General features: G+C 42.6%; 1 protein-coding gene across 3 annotated transcripts in view; it reads right to left on the bottom strand.

The window, feature by feature from the left end:
- Nucleotides 1-20055, bottom strand: part of LOC126297865 (vacuolar protein sorting-associated protein 26B-like) — a 55944-nt gene that overhangs the window by 26504 nt on the left and 9385 nt on the right. For all 3 annotated transcript variants that reach the window (XM_049989155.1, XM_049989157.1, XM_049989156.1), the window contains exons 2-4: nucleotides 19341-19484; nucleotides 5053-5285; nucleotides 4638-4802 (exon numbers count right to left, since the gene is read on the bottom strand). In XM_049989155.1, coding sequence (XP_049845112.1) covers nucleotides 4638-4802; nucleotides 5053-5285; nucleotides 19341-19484 — 542 coding nt within the window. The remainder of the gene's footprint in view (nucleotides 1-4637; nucleotides 4803-5052; nucleotides 5286-19340; nucleotides 19485-20055) is intronic.

Raw genomic sequence — 20055 nt, forward strand, 5'->3', positions numbered from 1 at the left:
AAGAAACTAAAAACAGAAGGAAAGCTTTAAAAAACCACTATAGAAGGGGGTTGGTTGTCCCCAAGAAGAGCTTCAAATGACTGACGTCATCTCACTGGCACTAAAACTCGAGAACGCGATCGGCTGAGCGTGTGTCATCTGCTAAAATGGAAGATATATCAGGCGACAGCTGTACAGGGGCGCGTAATGGAGTAAAATAGGGGCACTCAAGTAAAAGGTGTCTTACCGTCCACAGCTGAGAGCAGTGAGGACAGAGTGGGGGAGGATCGCCACTTGAAAGATGTTGATGGCTAAAAAGACAGTGCCCTATCCGGAGTCTAGTTAAAATTACGCATCCAGGTGAGTGTTGCTGAAGAAAAGATAATTGGAAAATGTCACACAAATTGTAATGAACTCCCTAATGAACTGCAGGGAAGAATCCAAGGCTACAGATGGAAAGATCAATGACTGAGATAGTATTGTGCACCACACTAAACTGTGTCATGGCTCCAGTGTTGAGGAGGCAGAGATCAAGCCCTGCCATCAGGTCTTCAAAAATTTTTCCCTGATCAGTGGCCGCAGTCCCATCCAACAGAGTGAGAGTGTTATGGGCATTAAAATCCCAAGGTGAAGGAAAGGGGAGGGGGGGGGGGAGGATGGGGGAGGCAGGAGCTGCCTACAGAGGGCAAGAATAGCAGGAAGCATAGGAGGTTGGTTGGTTTGTGGGGGTTAAAGGGACCAGACTACTTAGGTCATCGGTCCCTAAAGCATAGGAGGCTTGTGTGGGGGAAGATAAGTGCAATATGAAGCATAGGAGGCTTGTGTGGGGGAAGATAAGTGCAATATGAAGAGGAACTGACAGTTTCTGTGTGGCCAAGGTACAGACACCACTGGAGGCTCACAAAGGGCTGATTTGGTTGCAACAGTAGGCTTGGAAACCACGAAGAGTCGGCGAATGAGTACCCACAAAACAATATTCCTGCAATACAACACAAGCTACAGAGTGTAGAGAAAGAAGGGACTGCAATTCTGGAATGTGACAATTGTTAACATTACAGTTCCACTGGGAGTGAGTAGTAGAAGATACCAGATGGACACTGAATGGGCCAGAATTGGTCACTGTGCCAAGTCCATGTCCGTCACTGGTAAGGATGGAGTGACATCCATGACTTGGGGGGGGGGGGGGGGGACGGACCTCATCCCAAGACTTATGGTTATGCATCTCTTCCTCCTCAGGACGAGAGGTGGTGTAGTCGGGAAGAGAGCAAGTCATAGTAATATCAGGACCCAAAAGAGAATTAGCAGCATTGAGCCTCACAGAGTATGTGTCCCGTGTCTGACTCAAAGTAACAGGCTTCTTGTTCTGGAGACACCAGAGAGGAGTAATCATATAGGGAAGGGAGTCACATTCCTGGCAGGTGTCAGAGGAGAGGGTTTCTTCTCCAGCTGTGGAGAAGGAGTGGTTCCGTGAGGAGAGAGAATGGCCACCACCAGGGAGGAGGAAAGGGAAGGGGCACAGAGGTAAGAAGGAAGTGGGAAAGAGACGACAGAAGCAGAGGTAACCGTTAAAGTTACAGGGTGGAGATGGTTGAGTTTCTGTCAGCCTCAGAGCAAGATAGACATTGAGAATATTGAATTCCTGAATCTTCCTATCCTTTATATAGATTGGGCAGTCCAGTGAGTGAGGAGAATGTGGGCCTGAGCAGTTCACGTACTTGGACAATGGGGTGCAATGACTCCCCACGTGATGAGAGTGGCCACAGTTCTCACAAATAGGATTTGCCTCACATCACAAAGATGCGATCGAAGAGACACTGGAAACAGCGCATGGGAGGTGGGATATGGGGGTTTACATCACTAGGGTAAAAAATAATTTTGACTCTTTCTGGAAGGGTAACCACCCCCCCCCCCCCCCCACACACACACACACACACAAAAGCCAGGATGAAAGCACCAGTATCAACATGATTGTCCTTAGGACCTCTCTGGACTCAATGGACAAAACAAACACCACACTGTTCCAGGCTAGTCCCGAGTTCACCGTCAGACTGAAGGAGGTACTCCCTGTGGAAAACTATGGCCAGGTTCATATTTAAGCTGTGGTGAGGAGTAATGCTCACTGGGATGTCTCCTAAGCACTTGCAAAGGGAAGCCAAATGACCGGCAGAAGAGGTTTTAATCAGTAGGGAACCAGATCGCATCTTACTAAGTGAGCCCACTTCATCAAATTTATCTTTGATATGTTCTATGATAAAGAGTGGTTTGGTAGTGGCCAAAGTCTCCCCGTCTGTCCTGGCACAAACCATGTTAACGGGGAAAGGGTTTTGCTCCAAGCTGGCAGGCCTGGGTCCCCTCCCAGGGAGTGGGCACAGAGGTGAAGGTCATGAAATCAAAAGTAGGAGCAGATACAGAACAATTCCCATCTGAAGACACGGCCATGGAAGAGCACCCAGAAGTATGGAGCTTAGCACATTTCACGGGTTGAGTGTCCACCCTGGTACTGGTATCACTCACTCCAATCAGGGGCTCACCCGGTGGGTGCCACCCAGCTGCGGAAAAGGCTACCTGGCATGGCAGTAGTTGGCAGGAGTTCTGATGCCCCAAAAAGATGAGCGATAACACCTAGGCAAACATGAGGTTGTGACAGCTCTGGTACCAGAAGTGTGATCCCTGTGTTGTCAGGCATCTCAACCAGATGGGTACACATCGGGAAATGGGTGGGGGGGTGGGGAGGGCAGAAGGAGTGGGGAGGAGAGCTAGGATGGTAAGGGGTGGATATTATTGGGAATGGTATGCAGCCCAAGAGAGAAGAAAGGCTGCAATAGCTTTGGGCCCTACGTGCACCACTCTCATACCTGTGGGACCCCTGGCAGGTACGTTATACACCATTCGTTTAACAAACATTGTCAATTCAGCACTAAGGTGCAGAAAAGCATCAAAAACTCAGCGGATAGTGCAAAATGTGAGATTAATTTCCATTCAACAGTTGCCACCCCACCCTATGTTTCTCAACAGCCCTTGATCTAAATTTTGTCATAATGGTGTGGGTGAAGTTTTGCATTTATAAACACCATGTGTGTGAGCCAAATGTATAAATCTCTTCAGCATTTCCATGTTTTGCTTACGTAACAACACCTTTCCTGTAACTCAGGTGTTTTGTGTAGTTCTGCAATTATCAAAATTATTTCAAATTTTTAGCTCACTCAACACTAGTGAATGATTTTGGAACTTTACAGTGAACTTTGTCACCAAATACCTTCTTAATTTTTCCAAAAATCCCATCAAGCCTCTTGAGACCCTTTCACACAGAATGGAGAAACATCTGAAAATGTCTTCACCTACATTTTGGCTCAACAAACTGGTTCTGCGATACCATACATGCCCTCTACTACCAACAGATTTATTACCGAGTAAGGTGGTACAAATGAAGAAGGGTTAGACTGCTATTCTGGAAAAAAAAGATACAAATCTTGAACAATCTATTTTTTGTGTGGTTTTCTGAATATCATTCAAGTGACTACAGGATGTTCCTTCAATATGGGCACAACTGACACTGCCTCATCATTCTCCTCGGAACACTTGTCCAGCGGAGCTCCTGCATAGTCTCTAATGAATTTAATCAATGTTGTTGACAGTTAAAACTCTTATTTAAAAACAGTATCTTATCAATTAGGTTATTATTTTATGGTGTCTGACCTCACCAGCTGTCTTATTTGTTTGAGTAGTAAATCATTTACAGTCAGCCTGTGCCATTGGCAAGTAATGTCCCCAAAACAGCTTCATTTTTGTCTCAGGGGCCAAAATGAAATGCACTGTGAGTAATTAACTGGTATTACAACAGTTGGCCTATAGATTGTGCATCAGTGAATGTTTCATCTACACAGCTAGTCATTACTTCAGCAAGTTGCTCTAAATTAAGCCTGAAAGGCAATTCTGAAAGAATGGCTGCATTAACAAAACTCCTAAAACGGCGGTAGGAGCAAGCAGATTGTTTTGGTATACAATAAATTTCTAGCTAGTTGAAATATAATGCCAAATATATCACTACTGTTTCTGACTGAGATGGTCTTATTCTATTTAAATTTCCCATCTTCCCTTTTTTTATTCAAAATATCCCATCTCTCTTGTTTGCCATTCTTCCAAGTTCTATACTTTTCGCCTTTATGTTTCTTATACTCTGTTCTATGTTCCAAAGCACGATTCTATGCCATGGGTTCTTATATTTGATGCTTTAAGTTGATCAGCACTCCTTCCATGTCATTTTTAACCTTCACAGTCCACTGTCTCATTCACTTTGATTTCTCTCTCCTTTGTTGCTGTCCAACTAACTTATCTACCTGGAAATAAAAGATGACCCTACATGGTAAAACATACTATTGTAATAAGGGTGACAAATACACAGACTTCGCTGACATAATGTGAAGGTATCGTAATTTGTCAAACAGGCTTATTAAAAGAGCCACAAAAATGTTATTTTAACCTTTGTAAAGTGTGCTGTTTTAATTAGGTAAAAAAAAGACAAAATGTTAGTTGTTCTTTCCAGAAGCATTATTTTAGCCTAAGACATCACATTATTTTAGCTGTCTCTCACCTCAAGTTTTATACATGAGCAATGCAAGGATACAAGGTTCTCATATACACCTTCATACATAACTTACTTTGATTTATTGTACTCAAATTCTATATGTAAGCAGTCTTCTATGCCAACTTCCATTTTTATGCTGTTGTTCATTTCTGGGTAGCAAGATAAGGTGTGAACAACAATATCCATTTCCTTAATTATGTCTGAAAGCCTTCTCACAATAGTAACTCTCAAAAAATACCTGTAACAGAAGTGATATTAACATTATGTCAGTGAACTATAGGAAAAAATCTGAATTTAGCCCCATGACATCAAAAAACTAAAGTACAAATATAAAATTGACATTATTAGCTTGTATAGAAGGTATTCATGATTCTGTCCACTTAGTAGAAATTCTTATTACTTTATGGTCATATTACATCACGAAATTTTGAGACATTTCATTAACTCTTTTGAAAATAAATACAAGCAATAATTTAAAATCATCTTACCGAAGTCGTACATTTGAACCAGTGTACGACTCAAAAGGCTTTTCAACATTAAGGAACTCAAAAGCATAGGACATATTTTGCATAAGTTCACCAGGACGAGCTAGTTCTTTGACTAGAGATGTGAATTCATGATGATTGCCTCTGTCATAATAGAGTTCAATCTGACCAATGAATTCTATTTTTATTCCTTGGTGTTCCAGTTTTGAGCCATACTTTTTCAGGGTTACATTCACCTAAAAACAACAAAAGAATGTGATAAATATACTGGGACATTTATACTCACTATTCACGACCTACAAATAAACAATAACTTGTGCAAAATTTTATCTTCTACATCTACATCTACATCTACATCCATACTCCGCAAGCCACCTGACGGTGTGTGGCGGAGGGTACCCTGAGTACCTCTATCGGTTCTCCCTTCTATTCCAGTCTCTTATTGTTCGTGGAAAGAAGGATTGTCGGTATGCTTCTGTGTGGGCTCTAATCTCTCTCTGATTTTATCCTCATGGTCTCTTCGCGAGATATACGTAGGAGGGAGCAATATACTGCTTGACTCTTCGGTGAAGGTATGTTCTCGAAACTTTTAACAAAAGCCCGTACCGAGCTACTGAGCGTCTCTCCTGCAGAGTCTTCCACTGCAGTTTATCTATCATCTCCGTAACGCTTTCGCAATTACTAAATGATCCTGTAACGAAGCGCGCTGCTCTCCGTTTGATCTTCTCTATCTCTTCTATCAACCCTACCTGGTGCGGATCCCACACTGCTGAGCAGTATTCAAGCATTGGGCGAACAAGCGTACTGTAACCTACTTCTTTGTTGTCGGATTGCATTTCCTTAGGATTCTTCCAATGAATCTCAGTCTGGCATCTGCTTTACCGACGATCAACTTTATATGATCATTCCATTTTAAATCACTCCTAATGCGTACTCCCAGATAATTTATGGAATTAACTGCTTCCAGTTGCTGACCTGCTATTTTGTAGCTAAATGATAAGGGACCTATCTTTCTATGTATTCGTATCACATTACACTTGTCTACATTGAGATTCAATTGCCATTCCGTGCACCATGCGTCAATTCGCTGCAGATCCTCCTGCATTTCAGTACAATTTTCCATTGTTGCAACCTCTCGATACACAACAGCATCGTCTGCAAAAAGCCTCAGTGAACTTCCGATGTCATCCACCAGGTCATATATGTATATTGTGAACAGCAACGGTCCTATGACACTCCCCTGCGGCACACCTGAAATCACTCTTACTTCGGAAGACTTCTCTCCATTGAAGATGACATGCTGCGTTCTGTTATCTAGGAACTCCTCAATCCAATCACACAATTGATCTGATAGTCCGTATGCTCTTACTTTGTTCATTAAACGACTGTGGGGAACTGTGTCAAACGCCTTGCGGAAGTCAAGAAACACGGCATCTACCTGTGAACCCGCGTCTAAGGCCCTCAGTCTCGTGGACGAATAGCGCGAGCTGGGTTTCACACGACCGTCTTTTTCGAAACCCATGCTGATTCCTACAGAGTAGATTTCTAGTCTCCTTCATATTGATGTAACTTCAATCTGTCTTCTTTCTTTGTTTCCTATTTTTACAGTGCTCCAGCTTCTCCCACATTGTCTTTTCCTTTCTTCTGTCCATTTTGTGCCCAATTTCTTATACATGATACATAAATTGGTATTCACACATTTTTTTAAGTTAACAACAACCACTCTATGTTTGTGTTACGTTTTCTACTTTTAATTCTTGTTATCTTTTTTACTGTCCAATACCACAGTTCACAAGTCATTCACAGTTTCAAATGAAACTGGAATACAGTGTTCCAGAAACACAAATACATAACAGATTTTACAGCTGCTACCTGCTGATGGTTACATACTCCACATTCAACAACACAAAGATTTAACTTCTGCTACTGATTATTTTGACGACAAAATATCCAACTTGAAACCTTTCAAATAGCTCCAATATTACTGTGGTCTTTACACATGTGTTATTGTAGTTCCAAACTCCCTAAATAGTCAAAGATCCTACATTTATGTAAACAGAATTTCTCATATCAAACACAAGGCTGAAGAAGTTTTCTGTCATTCTGCCTGTCATGTAATGACACCAGCAGCAATCTGCATGACCTACTGCCACCTTAAAAAAAATAGGTGGTGACAAAGGGCGATTTGTGGGGAAGGCACTGAGGAAGAAGAGGAAGTTAGTATAATGTTGCAATGATGTCAAGGTCATTAAAAGCAGGTCTGGGTCTTTCAGAAGTGATACTATACAAAAGAAAACCCTCAGTAGGACCTTAACAATTTTAGTGGTGGTTTGTCTGGACCCTGAAACTACCTTTGTTTTAGTTGCATAATGGAAAGAGCGTAAGTAACAAAACACAATGTGCTAATGTGAGACTGGGCAGTCAACAGGTACACACAAAAAAGAGACTGACACCTACCTATGCTTTCAGTGCTGCCCTTCACAGGTATGAAGCACAAAAAAAAGACTACATTGTATATGCACACCAACTTGAGTGGGGTCAAGGAGTCGTTCCGATGAAGTGGAAAAGGGATTAAAAGAGCCAGCCACAGGGAGGGAGCATAGGACGGTAGGGTAGCTGGAAGCGAGTTGTGTGTGGCCCACAATGACACAGCAGTGGATTGGAAGTGTGAGCAAGTGTAGTAACCCACCAGTTACTACACCTACAGGCCACAGTGGTCTTAAGTCAGGGTACCACAGCAAGCACAGTGTGTGCTAATATTCAAATAATGTTCCCATAACTACCTGAGGCCGCCACCAGGGGCAGCATGGTCACCGACTGTCATCACCGGATTTACTGTGTGCAAGCAGCACTACATCAGTTATATCTGATGAGGACAGAATCTTTATATGGGCTTGCAAGGGCCTCCGGACCCTCAGTTGTTAAATGTTTTCGAGACATGTAAACTGCTTTCATTGTATTCTTGTTGATGTCACTCCATGACCAATAAATCTTATCTTTTTTACAGCAGTGTGTTTCCTTGAGTTCCTAGTTAGAACACGAGTAGCAATATCAAGGGTCAAATTTTCATGCGTTATGGGTTTGGTGGTTTTGCCGATGTTCGGCTCTACCATGGAGATTCTACTCCGGTCACTTGTGCAACACCAGCACGCACACATGGCTGTGTTGTAAGTTGACTACGTTGATCCAGGCCCTCCTCTTCTTCCCCCACCCTAAGGAGTCATTGGCAAAATCAATGGACGTCTATATTCATACTGTTTCATTGTTATGTTCACTGTTCTGTTCACAGCTGTAAGCAGGCCAGAACAAACTTTTCATTGAAGTATGGGTGACAGATAAGCCATAAATCCTACAAGTCGACACAGGGGCCACTGTCTCTCTCCTCAATTCACAGTAGTACACCAGGCAAGGATCCCAACCATTGGCATGCACAAGAGTCGGTCGGTAAGCTAGCATAAACAGCAGATTCCAATTCATGGTCAACACAGTTTACAAGTCAGCCCCGGAGACCCCACTCATACAATATGGCAAGGGTATGATTTTAGCAGGTCAGGTTGCATGCTTTACATAAGTCAAAAAATATGGCAACCACGCATTGGCGTCTGGAAAAGGCTATGCGGATGGCAGACTCGAGACACACAAGATTACCAGTGGTACAGTGACCCTGGCGGAAGCTGCCCTGGCATGGAGCTAGTAGGCCACGTGACTATAGGACCCAACCCTACTGCCAACACACCATACAATTCAGCAGCTTACAAAGAACATTGGTGAGGCTGCTGGGCTGATAGCTATCGACATAAAGTGAGTTTATACCGGGTTTGAGCACCAGAATGATGGTGCTCTCCTGCCACTGCGATGGAAAGGCGCCATCGCACCATATCCAGTAGAAGACGACGAGGATATTTCGCTTGTAGTCAGGTGAGAGATTTTTAATCATCTGGCTGTGGATCTGATCAGGCACAGTAGCTGTATCCGGGCAATGTGCAAGGGCACAAAGGAACTCCCACTCTGTAAATGGGGCGTAATAGGACTCACTGTGGCATGTAGTGAATGATAACTTTCCCTTCCAGCCACCATTTGAGAGTGCGAAAGGCTGTAGGGCAATTCTCCGACGTAGAGGGTCAAGCAAAGTGCTCAGCAATCGCATTAGCATCAGTAGATAACACACCATTTATGTTAACATCGGGAACACCTGTTTGAGTGTGGTACCTGAAAAGATGTTTGATCATTGCCCAGACTTCGGAAGATGACATATGGCATGCAATGGTCGAGACATATCGATCCCAACGCTCCTGCTTCCGTTGTTTGATAAGTTAGCGAATGCGGGCATGGAGCTGTTTAAAGGCTATGAGGTGCTCCAGCGCAGGGTGCCGCTTATGCCGCTGTAGAGCTTTTAATTGCTCCTTAATTGCTTCAGCGACTTCTGGTGACCACCAACTGACTGGCTTATGCAAGGGGCACACTAAAGAGTGAGGGATCACGCTTCATGCTACAGAAACAATTGTTATAGTCACCTGCTCAACCATCACATCGATGTTACCGTGTGGGAGAGATACAATGGTGACAGCAGAGGTGAAAGTTTCCTAGTCCGCCTTGTTTAAAGCCCATCTGGGCAGGCAACCATGGGCCTGATGTCGGGGCAGTGACAGGAAGATGGGGAAGTGGTCAATACTACACAGGCTGTCACATGCTCTTCAGTGGATAGATGAGAGAAGTCCTGGGCTGCAAATTGATATATTAATGGCAGAGTAACTACCATGAGCCACACTGATTTGTGTGTCGGCCCCAGTATTTAAGAGGCAGAGGTTGAACTGAGACAAAAAAATTTCGAAGTCTTTGCCTCGGTCAGTAAGCACGGTGCAGCCCCACAAGGGGTTATGGGCATTACAATCTCGCAAAAGTAGGAAAGGTTTAGGGAGTTGACCAATCAGTGCAGCTAATACATTCAGGGGTACTGCGCCATCTGAAGGAAGATATACATTGCAGACAGTTATTTCCTGTGCCATCATTCTCACAGCCACAGCTACAAGGGAGGTTTGAAGGGGCACAGTGTCACTACAGACCGAGTTTAGGACATAAACGCAAACTCCACCTGACACTAGACAATAGTCACTATGGTTCCTGTAATATCCCTTATAGCCGGGGAAGGAAGGGGTCCACATTACCAGGAACCAGGTTTCCTGGAGGGCAATGCAGATAGTAGGTGTAAAGCTTAAGAGGTGCCGTACCTCAGCCAGGCGGTGGAAAAAACTGCCGCAGTTCCACTGGCGGATGATGTCATCGTGGGACTGGGAAGGCATGGAACATTCAATAAGGCAGTTTATGCCTCTGAGTCACCTGCTGCCATCAACTTATTGCCTGAGCAGTCTATATCCATTGTGTCCGAGTATCTGACAAGATCTAGGTCCTCAGCGGACACCAGAATCTCCACCCCATCCTCAGATGAAGAGCTTGCATGTAGCAATGGTGTTGGTGCCACCGCAAATTCCCTTGGTCTTAGGGGACTGCTTTTTGGGTTTCTCTCGCTGCTCCTTGGGTTTCTGCAGCTGGGAGGACTTCACTGATTCAGTCTCCGGGACTGAGGATAAGCATGAAGCCCTAGGACCAGCTGCTTTTGGGCTCTTCAGCCACTGGCGGGTGTCGTCTTTCCCACTAGCAGAAACCTGGGAAAGGAGTGACCGAAGGGACCCCTTCATAGCGAGAGGAGCCGAAAAAGACTTCTGCATCTCCAGTGCAGAAGTGTAGACTGATATCCCCGATGGTTGAGGGGAGAGGAGGGCGGGCTGTTGCTCCCGAATTAGGTGATGCAGGAGCAACAGGGAGGGAAATGCTCCCCCACCATCAAGGGGGCATGTGTAGTCTCCCGGCTCTGAAGTGACTGGGGTTGGCGGAGCTGATGGAGCCAGAACTGTTGTAGCGGCGGCGTAAGAGAATTTCATACGTACAGGATGCTGGCATTCAAATTATCTCTTAGCCTCAGTGTAGGTCAGTTGGTCCAGGGTCTTGTACTCCACGATTTTCCCTTCTTTCTGGAGAATCCTGCAGTCAGGCGAGCAAAGCAAATGGTGCTCTCCATAGTTGACATAGATGGAAAGCAGGACACATGGAGTATTGGGAATTGATGGGCGTCTGCAATCTCGACATGTGATGCTGGAAGTACAGCGAGGAGACATATGCCCGAACTTCCAGCACTTAGAGCACAATATTGGGGGAGGGATAGGGTTTTACATCACAGCGGTAGACCATCACCTTGACTTCCTCAGGCAATGTGTCACCCTCAAAGGCCAAGATGAAGGCACCGGTGGCAACCTGATTATCCCTCGGACCCCAGTGGACATGCCAGATGAAATGTACACCTCGCCAATCTACATCGGTGTGCAGCCCATCGTCAGACTGGGGGGGAGGGGGGGGGGGGGGGGGAACGTCCCTCTGAAATATGATATTCTGGACCATATTTATTTAAGCTCTTAATGGGCGTGATGGTTACAGAAACATCCCGCACCTTGTCACAAGTGAGTAACGTCCACGAGTGGGCAAAGGATGCTGTTTTGATCAAGATTGACCCAGATCTTGTTTTGGACAATACCTCCACCTCCTCAAACTTTTCCTCTAAATGCTCAACAAAAAACTGAGGCTTCATTGTCATGAAAGATTCCCCATCAGCTCTCGAACATACAAGGTACCGGGGCGAAGATACGCTGCCATCCTTAGCCTGACGTTCCTCCCATGGTGTGGCCAGGGAGGGGAACGATTTGGGGTCGTAATTCTGTGCATTTAATTGAGCTCGTGAATGCTTAGAGACTGCTTCATCGCGTGTCTTCCGCCCTGATGCCACCCAGCTGCAGCAAAGGCCACCTGCTGGCAATTCTCCAAACTATACCTATGAAAACTGCGAAGTGATGCTGTGTTTCTATGCAACGTTTTGTTCATGAATGATGCATCATTCACCAATGTTGCACAACTTGTTCTTCATAATAAAGCCCTACTGGTCAATTCCATATATACTCTCGCTGAAAGGACTTGATAAACAACAGCCTCAGTGTCTCAATGCATGGTGTGGGCTTTCCAAGAATCCCTTCAATGATACTTGTTTTGTTGATGGAACTCTAAAACAGCCACAAGTAGCTATAGTTCCAAACAGATATGTTGCCTTGACACACACACACACACACACACACACAAAACAATCCATGTGGTACCAACCTGACAGGCATCCCACCCATTCCATGCAAATATTTACAGATTTTTCTATGAAAACATTTGGAGATTGTTGGATTTGTTGTTCAGGATACAAAAAATAATCTACTTTTCACACTTCTGGACCTGCATGTGTGGAAAATTTATGCCCATGTTCTACAAGACCACACTGACAATGCCTCAACATATGAAATGCTGTACAACACTTGCCTGTGCTGCAATAAGCCCAGATAAGATTCAGCAATCATCATCGTCTGCCTGGAATCACTTTATGACGTATATCAACACTCAATGTCAATATTTTAAGCATTTGTATGACAGTCACAATAACAAACATACAAACTGTACTTCAGTTAACTTTTTGCTTCCATTTGGTACAGCAGAGCAGCTATTTGTGGGTCCTCTTCTCCTGGTGGCAGGATGGTGGCATTCCGCACTTATCCTGATATTATTTTATAAAGTTTCACACAAGTTAAGTCATTGAAGACCTCCTTGGAAGGCTCTTTCCAATGACAAAGGAAAAATTATACAGTTTATAAAAAGAGGTACGTATCATTATTTGGCAACTACAAATGTAAAAAATTACTTGTGAATGTCACGAAATTAGGCACACTGTCCACTACGACTCAACAAAAACTGAACCTTGACATATTTGCTCCTTCAGAATATATTTTGGGTAATCTGTCTTAGTTGCCTCAACCTGTGCAAATGACCTGTCACATAACGCCTGTGACTCTACAACACTGTTAGGAGATAACAGAGGTGTACACTATAAGGAAACATTACTGATGATCTGTGTGTGATGCAGCTGATCCTATACATAATGAAATGTAATGTAATTTGTATAAATATACAGAAATACCAAATATTACTAGACTTTGTGGTCAGTAATCAGTCACTGTCATCTGTCAAAACCAGCATATATTCCACAGTAGCCACCTGGGATGATTTAAGGTAGAAGATCCACATCTACATACATACTCCTCAAGACACCATTCAGTACAGTGTATAATTGTCATTCTGTTTCATGTTCCACTTGAAAAGGAGCAAGGCAAAAAAAGTAAGAGCCTTGATTTCTCTTACCTTTTCTTCGCGTTCCTTCTCGAGATGTAAGTTAGCGGCAGTAGGATTCTTCTGCAGTCAGTGACAAATGCTCTCTCTCTCTCTCTCTCTCTCTCTCTCTCTCTCTCTCTCTCTCTCTCTCTCACACACACACACACACACACACACACACACACACACACACACACACACACACACATGTTCCTCCCTGTACAAATTCCCTTTTCAGTTCAAGAGCATTTCCATAATATTTGCACACTAATCAAACCTATTCACCTATCCATAACCAATCTAGCAGCACACCTCTGAACTGCTTTGATGTCTTTTTTTAATCTCACCTGATGCAAATCCCCAACATCCAAGAATGGGTCACCAACATGTTCTATATACTTATGTCCTCCACAGATCAGCTCCACTTTCCTAGAATTCTCCCAATATAATTAAGTCTAGCATTTTCTTACAACTGACACGTACTCATTCCATTTCATGTAACTTTGCAATGTTACAGCTAAATATTTAATCAATGTAACTGTGTCAAGCAAAACACCACTAAAACTATTCAAACATTACAGTATAGTTTTTCCTAGTCATGTGCATCAGCTTACATTTTCCTAGATTTAGAGCGAGCTGCCAATAATTACACTGAAGATTAACTTTGCCCAAGTCATCCCAAATTCTCCTACAGTCACTCAATGACGACATTTTCCACATACTACAGCGTCATCAGCAAACAGTTGCAGATTGCTGCTCACCCTATCCATCAGACCATTTATGTAGGCTATACAGAGAACAAGAGTGATGCTATTACACTGCTCTGGACACTCAAGAAAATACCATCCAGACATACTGTGGTCTATTAACTGAAAAGTTTTCAAGCCATTCACATATCTCATAACATAATCCCTATGCTGGAACCTTCATTAACAGTCTGTGATGGGACACTGTGTAAAACGCTTTCCAGAAATCTAAGAAAATGGGACCTGCCTGGGACCCTTCCTCCACGGTTCACAAAATATCCTACGAGAAAATGGCGAGTTGAGTTTTCCACAAATGATGCCTTCCAAATCCATGTTGACCTTTAGATACAAGCAATGCTCCCTCAATGAAAGTTGATACATTTGAACTTAGGATATGCTCAAGAATTCTGCAGCAAACTGATGTCAAGTATATTACCTTTCATTAAAAAAAATTAATAATAATTTAAAATGTTTCTTCACACATTGCCATCCACATCTCTTGTACAAATTTATTTGCCTGGCGCCGGCAGCACTAATTCGGATTACTTGGCTTGTCACCGGCCACTTGTCACCTTTCTGTTGATGACAAGCTTCAAACATATTGACTTTTGTGCACTTTAATTTCCTGGAAATCCTCTCTTTTACTATATTGTTCCACAAACTCTAATTTTCTTTTCAAGTAACTTCTCTGCAAGTTCTACATTGTTATAATAATTATCCATACAGAGGTGATGCCACTTTCCATCAGAAGTTGTCAGTAGTTCTATCACTGTTTTCGCTAAAGGCTGTCCAGTGACATAATATATCTTGAATGAGGAAATGTATCCCGTGCTCAAATCACACAGCATCTGAATGAGTATGCCGTATTTCATAATTTTCGACGGATTGTAAACTTTAAAATGTAACCGTCTGCACCACGGTATCATTCCTTCATCAATTGGGATGTTTTTACTTGGATTAAACATTTCTTTAAACTTTTTGGAAAAATAATCAATTGCAAATTGCATTTTGACAAGCCAGTCGGCACTGTCCAGCTTATTGTTGCTGTCGGAAAAATGTAAAAATGATTTTTTTTTCTTTTTTTTTTTTACAATTCCAATAAGGATAGCAAGCCCAAACCATTTTATAAGTTCGGGTCCAGTAAACTCGACAAATTTGAAATTTTTTTTAAATCCAGTTTCCTTCTATTGCAATTCTGACTGTAGTACTTGTTGGTTTCATTGCTAATATATTCAAATAGATCGTTCCCAATATATATTTCTACAATATCCTCAACGCTCTGTGTATCTTTGGGAAATATGTTTGGCCCTGGGGATACTTCAAATATATTATCAGTCCTCGGTAAATCAAAGTCTGACCACTGTGCACTTTCTTCTTCATCCAATTCAGCCGAATCAATTGGCAACGGTGGTGTTCGCTGAATTCTTCTTGGACAGATTTCACTATCTTCCTATGATTCTGCTTCACTTTCATTTTTTCGATATCCAATGTCTTCTTCCCAATCGGCCAAGTCATCCGGAACGTCAGACAAGATGTCCGCGCATTCATCATAAACAGTCCTATTGTCTTTTTCGTCCGCCATGATGAAAGGGCACAAGTACTTATAAAAACAAAAAACTTTTTGACGTGTGTAACTTAGTGTTACCTAAACAAAACACTAACAGAATGCAAAAGTGCAGTTGCCAGCCACTGCGCGATGCTATGCTCACGACACCACTGCGGTGTCACCGGCCACTGAGCGATACTATGCAGACGACACCACTGTAGTGTCGCCGGCCGTTGACCGCTTTTTCGCGCACGACACCACTGTGGTGTCGCCAGACGGCATAGTGTTAATTTGGAAACTGCTAAGGAATCATCATTTGTTGGGAACCTTAGCAGCTCTCCAAGTACTTTTTCTTTTGCTTTTTGTCACAGATTTCACTTGGAATGCATCAGAATGGTAACAGACCAGAAGAAGGTAAAATTTGTCACCTCACAGAATCCATATCTGTGACAATGGTACCGTAAAATTATTGATATCAGTATGGGAGGGCACCACTGGCAAAAACAAGCTTAATGAGTTGGTTCCAAATTTTTGAAGTGACAGGCAATGTCTGACTTTCATCATGTGATATCCCTGTGTCTCATGCATGTGCTAACAAAAAGCAAGTTGAATTTCAAGATAGCCCCCAGAAGTCAATTTGCCGTGCACCATGCAAATTGTAGGAAGCAAGATCAGTTGTGCATAAAATGGAAACTGTACTGTCATATTAGCATTACAAAGTGCAAATGGTACAAGCATTATAGCCGAACGATTGTCCTCTGCGATATGCACTTGCGTGTATATGCTGGCCTCTGTAGATGATAATGACTACTTGAAAAAGTACCCTTTTCAGATGAAGCAATGTTCCAAATTCTGGACATATGATTCATCATAACATTATGATTATTTTGAGCTCTGAAAACACGTGAGCACACCCATGATAGCCCAGAACTGGTCCTCTTCTCTTTGTAAAGCAAATTGTAATGGGAAATGTTTAGCTGGAAATACTCTAACAGTTCCTGCGAACACAACTGAAGAGCTGCAGCCACCCACAATCAAACATGATGGCACCCCAATGTCAGAGTTCGAATGTATGGGATGTGCCGAATGACAGATTTCCTGACAGGCGGATGGGTCATGATGGTCTCAGAAGATGGCCATGTCTCTAATAGTTTTCAAGTTAAGATTTTTTTAACAATAGAGGGCTTTATGGATATGCTGCAGTTTTTTCAGCCACTCAGAACTTTGCACTGGGTGAGACATTTGCGATACATCCAAGCTAAGTAAGGTGCCAATGGAGAAGAATATTCTTTGCAAAACCGAACTGGTATTCCATTGTAACTGGTGATTTATTTGCTTTCAACTTTTCCAGTTGCTTCTCAATGCCAGGGATGAATATTTCTATGTCCTCCACGTGAAACTGTCAAACAGCGGTATATCTGTATGATCCTACTGTGCGAATGATTTCTTTAACACGAGATTTAAAATTTCAGCTTCCCTTTTACTGTCTTCTGTTGTTACACCAAACTGATCTACAAGTGGCTGAATTCTGTGGGGAATGCAAAACCCAGAGTTAGATTTACTGGAAGAACGCTAAGTGAAGTAAAACCTGCACATGTAAGAGGTCACTTACAGAGGATTTGTTTGGCCAGTTCTTGAATACTGTTCAACAGTCTGTGAACTTTGCCAACTTACTGGAAGAGAGAACAATCAAAGAAGACAGGTGCAGTTAGTCAGTCACTGTGACAAAACCACAGATATGCTCAATAAGGTATAGTAGGGGGAAAAAAGCTTCACTAACAAAAATTTTAGGACACCCGTTCCAAAAACAACACAAGAATCTATTACTGCCTTCAATACATCTCTTGTAATGATCACAATGGTAAAATTCGAGAAATTCAGGCTTATGTAGGGAGGTGTCAATAACATTTCTACTCACATACAATCTGTACATATAACAGAAAAGATGGAACGTTATTCCAGTACACCATATATTCTTTACCACTCATCTTATTGTTGGTTGTAGAGTACTGATGAAGTTAAATGCATTAATAATAATAATAAAAAATTAGCACTCAATTAATAATAAATGAAAACACTGTTGACAAAATTACGTTTAAACCATTTTAAGGATGATTGGGTTTAAGATCTTTTACACAATGGGACATTAAGAGATGCAGCAAAATTAGCAACGATATTACACACACACACACACACACACACACACACACACACACACACACAACATATGTAAAATATATATTTTGTAATTAGGCAAGCTTTCAGAGCCAATGGCTTTTTCTTCAGGCAGAAGGGTTGAAAGGGGAAGGAAGAGAGGTGAAGGTAAAGAACTGGAGAGGTCTAGGAGAATAGGTAGATTTCAGGAAAGTCACCTAGAGTCGTGGGTCGGGGAGACTTACCGTACGGGATGAGAAGGAAAGACTGATTGTTGGGGACTGCATCTGATGAGATTTGAAAACCTGAGAGCCTGAAGGTGGAAGACAGGGTAATATTCAAGGCAGAGATTACTGCTAAAATATCATGCACGAGTTAATAAGAGTGAATAGCTAAGCGAATTGTATGTAACAGAGGTGGGAGGGGGCCGATGAAAAATAGATGCATAAGAAAATAAAAGATGTAGAAACTAAAATGCAGTGAAGAAAAGAGTAGTTAATGTGAAGAAATGCTGAGACGAAAGGAACTAACATAAATTAAGGCCAGGTGGGTGGCGAGAGCCAAGGACACGTTGCAGTGCTAGTTCACATCTGTGGAGTTATGAGAAACTGGTGGCTGAAGGAAAAATCCATATGGTATGTGGGGTGAAACAGGGACAGAGGTCATGACTGTCATGTTGTAGAGCTTGCTCTGCAACATGATATCACGTGTTGCCAGTATACACCCTCTGCCTATGCCCATTCATTGTAATTGATAATTTGGTTGTAGTCTTCCCAGTGTAGAAGGCAGAACAATGTTTAAATAACACCTGGTATATGATGTGTCATTTCACAGGTAAGTCTCCCTTTGATAGTATATGTTTTTCCAGCTGGTATAGGTAGTGATAGGAGGGTGCATAGGGCAAAGGCAACTCTTGCAGTGGGGACGGTCACAGGGATAGGAGCCATTGGGTAGGGAGATGGGTGCAGAAGGAACATACAGTCTGACAAGGATATTACAAAGATTGGGAGGGTGACAAAAAGCTGTTCAGGGTGTGGCACGCAAAATCCCACACAGAATGGGTTACATCTCAGGCCATGATTTTAGGAAGTCATGGCCTTGTCGAAGTAGTCGACTGATACATTCCAGACCAGGATAACACTGAATCACCTTCAGTGCACACCACTGGTAACCCACCTCTGTTATGTACAATGCACTTAGCTTTTCACTCTTATTAACTCATGCACAATGTTTAATCTGTAACCTCTGTTTTGCGTATTACTCTGTCTTCCACCTTTAAGCTCTCAGGTTTTCAAATCTTGTTCAATGCACTCCCCGACAATCAGTCTTTCCTTCTCATCCTGCTCGGTAAGTCTTCCCTGACCCATGGTTCTGGGTGACTTTCCTCAAATCTATTCCTTTTCCTGAGCCTCCAGTCCTTTTCCTTCATCCCTGTTTCTTCCTCTTCAACCCTTCTGCCTGAATATGGCATCACTGGCTATAGAAGTCTGTCATATAATAACCTTCATTAATTTAAGTATCAAGTGTAATTGCATATGCAATCCAACACAAATTTAGTTTCTAATTAAATTTGGCTGATATCTCGTGTAACTCACCTTCCCAGATACAGTCTCTCCATCATAAAAAAGATAATGTCTCTCTTTTTTCCCATCCTCCGACTTGATATCCGCCATTTTACGGTTCTCTGTGCCATCTAAAACAATGTCAATCTCAGCACTCTGCCCAAATCCAAAGAAGCTCTGAAATCAGTAATAAATTCACTATTAAAGAAAATAATAATAAACCATAATAGACCATGAAAATGCTACAGATTGAATTAAAGCTCAAAACAATAAATTTCAATGCACTGTACAATACTGAGGCAGGAGTCATTAGCAACTTCCTGAGGCAGGGGGTTGGGAAGGGGGGGGGGGGGGGCTTGGAGGGTCACTTTAGGTAGTGGTGAGGACAGCGAAACTCTTGTTTCTATGAATAAACTAGAAGAAATTTTTGAAGTAGTTCCACATAAAGAACAGGTACAAAAAAAATCATGTGGCAATTTCAAGCATATGTTTGGTTACACTGCATGCGACCTGCGGAAATCAGCAGTGAAGGAATACAGCCTACGTCTCCCCTCTTCCGCATCATTTGACAAAAAGTGCTTAATTTTTGGTCTTCATTATTGGTCAATCTGTAGCACATATCTGCAGGTTGCACCAAGAACTTACCGACAGCATCTATTATAAATACTTGTCCACATGCAAATTTTTACAGTTTCTTTTACTGTAAAGTACCAGTAAGACAAAACATGGCCAAAGACCTTCATATGTT

The sequence above is a fragment of the Schistocerca gregaria genome, chromosome X (genome assembly GCF_023897955.1).
Source record: "Schistocerca gregaria isolate iqSchGreg1 chromosome X, iqSchGreg1.2, whole genome shotgun sequence".
NCBI lineage: Eukaryota > Metazoa > Arthropoda > Insecta > Orthoptera > Acrididae > Schistocerca > Schistocerca gregaria.